Here is a 4,549-nt window from a genome sequence, read left to right as displayed (position 1 = left end):
TAGTATTAGTATGGTGTTCCTAATAATCCTTTAGGTGAGTGTATATATATATATATATATATATATGGAGTACAGCCTAAAATATATTTAAAATAAATCCCATATATGTAAAATATAAATTTCTGCAATATATAACATATATAGGTTTGTTCCGAATGGGTTTATTTGTCAAACTTTTTCAAAGTTAATAATCCTGTGTGACTTTCTCCCCATGCGGGTCACGCAGGTCTGCTGGGTTTACTGGACGTGTGTGTCGTAGCTATTGTTTATAGGAAAGTATCATATTTCTGAATGCCAGGTTTGTCATCACCGTTGGATCTTCTGCACACCAGACATTGCAGTGTACGTTTCTTTCTCCAGGTGTTGTCCAAGCAGATTTTACACAAAATATGGCTGCATTTCAGAAGGACAGGTTCTATGATAATTTCGAACCATGCAGGACAAGACAGCTATTCTATATGAGCAACATTCGCTGCCATTGCTTTCAAGAATGTAAAGAAGAAATGACAAATGACTTGTAATGGCCATGCAAGCATTTCTTAATACATTGTTCAATTGATATTAAATGTGAATGTCTTATATTTAAGATGTAAAGCAGTAAAACCTGTACTCCCTGAACAATTACTTGGCCACTCCATATTGGCTCTCAAGCACAAGGAGAAAAATATTAATATTTGTCTTAATCTTAATATATGTTTGTTGTAGTTTGTAAAATTGTAAGTATAGAATTGTTTTCATTGTTTTGTGATGCTGATATGTTATAAAAGAAAAGAAGGGGGTTTGGAGGGGTTATTGTATTTTTTTGTTGTATTTGTGTTGTTGTTCTAACTTCATCTTGACTTCATCTGCATGTTGCTTATTTTGACAAATTTTCATGCAATGTAATGTTTGTAAACTCATCATTATTATTATTATTATTATTATTATTATTATTATTATTATTATTATTATTATTATTATTATTTATTTCTTAGCAGATGTCCTTGTCCAGGGCGACCTTCATATGAATACATATAGAACACGTAATAGTCTTACTTATGGTGTTTATCATGATCATACAATTTATAAATACTCTCAGGTACATACAACTTGTTATACACTGTTTCATTGATATTTAAATAATTTTACTAGTTCAATATCCTGTTGTACAAACTGTTAGTGATTTCATAGCTGTTTGCTAGAATCTATTACAGTGCTCACCTTTCAAGTAAATAATTTTAATCAATTCTGCTTGGCATTAATATTTAAAAGAAAAAGTAATGAACAATTCAGTAATCATATTGACATGGCTACAAACAATCATAATATAAAGTATATACAAATTTAAACTAGGTATTAAAGAAACATTTGATTAAAAAAAATGCTGTATCTTAATATTAAGGTATATGAAAAGATACAGTGAAAACTACTAATCCAAGACATATGTATACCGTTTGTCTCTCCATTTTCACCTTGTTAAATCTCATGCAATAACTAGGAGAGTCAGAGAAGACTGCATTATTATTCATAATCAAAAAGTAAACCCTGTTGTTTACCTAAATACCTGGCATATCGTTTACATAATCTAATAATCAGTTGTCTGCCCACGACTATTCTGTTCTCACTGTGAATATTTAGGCAGGCAGATGGCATGTTTCAGGAGATACAACAAGTCTTAAAAGCCTTATAGTAACCTAGAAGCGAAATAAAGTAGTCCTTCAGTAAACTTATTAGTGACAGTAGACAGCAGTGTTCTTTAAATCCCATCCTCAAGGGGGTGGACCTGAGCTCTTAATGAGTTCATCAGAACTAATTATTCAATTAACTGAACTGGTTAACCCATCATTCTTCGGCCTAATGCAGGTGATGCATTGAAGGGATCACTTGAGGATCTACTTTGGCCCACTAAGGAGATGAGACCACAGACCAACGAGAGTGTTGGTGCTCATGTGGCATGGTGTCATTCTGCACTGTAGGGACCGTTGTGTTTGATCCCTGGTGTCATAGTCCAGCTTGGGCCTCCCCATCTGTGTCCTGGGAACCTGCCTGATGGAGACTGCCCCCCCCCGTGCCACTGTCTGCCGTCCTCCTCCTCTCCAGCTCCTTCTCATACTTCTGCAGTTGTTCCCAGAACCCTTTGTTGGGCTCCACCACTGAGCGCGCCGTCTTCACAGCCTGCAGAGAAGGACCGTTAGAATCAGAACTCAGAACCCGGAACTCAGAACCAGCAGTTTGTGTCTGAATTCCTACAGATAGTCCGGGCATTTTCATCTACTCATATATTTAACAGTCAATGTCTTTATTTTTTTAAAACACTTTACAACATCTGAGTGTTAAAAAGTTAATAACTAACTCAACCTCAACCTCAGTTCATTACATGCATTGGTTGAATTGGATCTCTCCCCTGCAAGAAATACGGGAGAAATTATAGTAGCTTTTTGAGAGAAGGGGTCCAATTATGGGCAGTGTTGTATCCACCATAGATACAATTTCTGCCTAATTTGAATGTATTCGTAAAACATTTTCATGGCTGAGCACCACCCACTTGGGGAATCTCGGAGGTGCCCCCTGAGCAGCTATTTGCCAGCGCTCACCTGGAAGGCCTGTGACAGTGAGAGGCCCTGGTGCTTCATGAGGTAGGCCATGCAGATGGAGGCGGAGCGGCTGCGCCCGTTCTTGCAGTACACCACACTGCGCCCTCCCCCGCTGGCGGCGCTGTGGATGGCGTCGGCGCAGCGGTCGAAGTGGCGGTAGAGGTTCTCGGCTGGGTCGTCGTACACAGGCACGCGCAGGGTGCTGACCCGGGCGCTGGGGAAGGGCTGCTGCACTGACACGTTAATGCACAGCGTGATGCCCTCCTGTCTGATGAGCTCGTCGCTGCAGGCCGACCTGGCATTGCTGATGAGCAACGAGTCGGTGATCTTACACAACTTGAGCATTCCCTGTCTGGCACAGCCTCGCTCGCTCACACTGACCCAGGTCAACACTTTAAAAAAAAAAAAAAGGCTCTTGGCTGGGAAAGCTCCCTGCAGTGATATTAGCTGAACTGATCCTGCTCACAGAGGAAAGTGATCAATCTTTGGCTGCTCCTGTGTTGTTGTAGCTCCCTGGACCACTCCGGCGAGCTGCGTGTGTCCGAGGGTGTGTGTGTGAGAGAGGGTATGATAGTGAGACTCCTCTGCTATATTTACAGTGTGGTGCAGTCCATCGTGGCACACAGGTTTCCCCAGGTCCTAGTACTCATCCTGCAAGGCTCTTGCACGCTTTCCTGTTGTGGTGCATTAAAAATTGAAAAAAGTGTTCATTATAAAAGGTGCAGTAGGACGAATGGATTCTGCTGGCTGAAGAAGACAAATGGGTGCTTTAGGAGACTGCAGTTCCTGGCAGAGAGAGTTACGTCACAGGACACAAGTAATAGAATGAAAACCTTTTACATCCTAGTGCTGCAAACCCTTAATCACTTCTATTAAGTAGCATGCTGCAGTAAAACCTGTCCATGATGAATAAACGAACACATATATTCATCAAAGGTCTTTTCAGATCTCTAGGTAATTAGGCTTACGTACATTCATCTCCAAGAGCTTCTTTAAGATCTCCGCAATCAATAACAGAATTGGAGCCTGTCATCGCAATCTCTTTTGAGGAACACATAATATGTACATGCATATTAAAAAGCTGTTACTAACCCTCAGATCTCTGTAGATTTCTTTAAGATAATTAAACATTTCTGTGGAACATCAGCGCAGCAGTCTGAGCAAATCTTACTTCTGAGTCACTCCATGATTGAAATGGGAGTGAAGGAAAGTAAGGAAAAATATTAAAGTGAGAAAGAGAGAGAGCAGCAGTAGGTCTCTGTAAGCCTGGGCCTGACCTTGTGTAATGTGATTGCCAGGCCGTCCACTGCTCCCTCCCACTTGGGTAGCCGTGCTGCAGGTCTTCAGACTATTTATAGCTCTGCCGAGAAGCAGCTGCGTCGACAATATTCTGTGGGTTTGGAAGAGGTTTATCCCCTTTAGTGAAACACAGTACAATCATTTAACAAAGTGAGACTGATATGAGCCCACATGAAATTCCAGCAGTATTTGCACATTTTATGTTAAGTTGTTTTATTTTTGTATTAAATGTGATGCTCTTTTGTTGTTTTTTAAACATGCTCATATTGCTGAGTGCTTTGCAGAAAGGTAATGGAACTGTACCCGTCTGTCTGTCTGTTGGTCTGTTTATCTATCTATCTATCTGTCTGTGTGTGACTGCTTGCCTCTCTGCCTGAATACCCTGCTGGAATTCTGTGTACCTTCAATGAAACCTGAAATTCAGCCTGGCTCCAGCATGGAAGTGTGTGTAAAGTTGGTGCTTAATCAGTAACAAATGGAGAATAATAGTAAGAGAGAGAGATTGGTTTTAATATTAATAATAATAATAATTTCCATAATCCTGGAAAGTCTCACTATATGGAATAATCAGCTATTGCCACCTCATGACAGGAAGTGCATTAGCCAGATGATGCAGGTGTATTTTTCTGTTTCTGTTAGTATGCATCAATAGCATACAACATTTACAGATCATTCTA

The 4,549-nt window shown here is 40.2% G+C and overlaps 1 protein-coding gene across 2 annotated transcripts; it reads right to left on the bottom strand.

Moving 5' to 3' along the window:
- Window positions 1–998: 998 nt before the first annotated feature.
- dusp28 (dual specificity phosphatase 28) lies at window positions 999–3,844 on the bottom strand. 2 transcript variants are annotated; one of them, XM_066710488.1, is made up of 3 exons: window positions 3,666–3,844; window positions 2,574–3,320; window positions 999–2,154 (listed from the first exon to the last, which is right to left on the bottom strand). In XM_066710488.1, the coding sequence occupies exons 2-3, from the start codon at window positions 2,916–2,918 to the stop codon at window positions 1,981–1,983; spliced, it is 519 nt and encodes a 172-aa protein (XP_066566585.1). In that variant the 5' UTR covers window positions 2,919–3,320; window positions 3,666–3,844; the 3' UTR covers window positions 999–1,980. The 2 variants fall into 2 exon arrangements, with proteins under 2 accessions (XP_066566585.1, XP_066566586.1); XM_066710489.1 differs by having other exon boundaries at window positions 2,574–3,247.
- Between the last annotated feature and the right edge of the window lie 705 nt (window positions 3,845–4,549).

Source organism: Amia ocellicauda, chromosome 7 (assembly GCF_036373705.1).
Source record: "Amia ocellicauda isolate fAmiCal2 chromosome 7, fAmiCal2.hap1, whole genome shotgun sequence".
Classification (NCBI taxonomy): domain Eukaryota; kingdom Metazoa; phylum Chordata; class Actinopteri; order Amiiformes; family Amiidae; genus Amia; species Amia ocellicauda.
The sequence above is the reverse complement of the archived record's forward strand: the minus strand, read 5'-3'. Positions and strand labels throughout refer to the sequence as shown.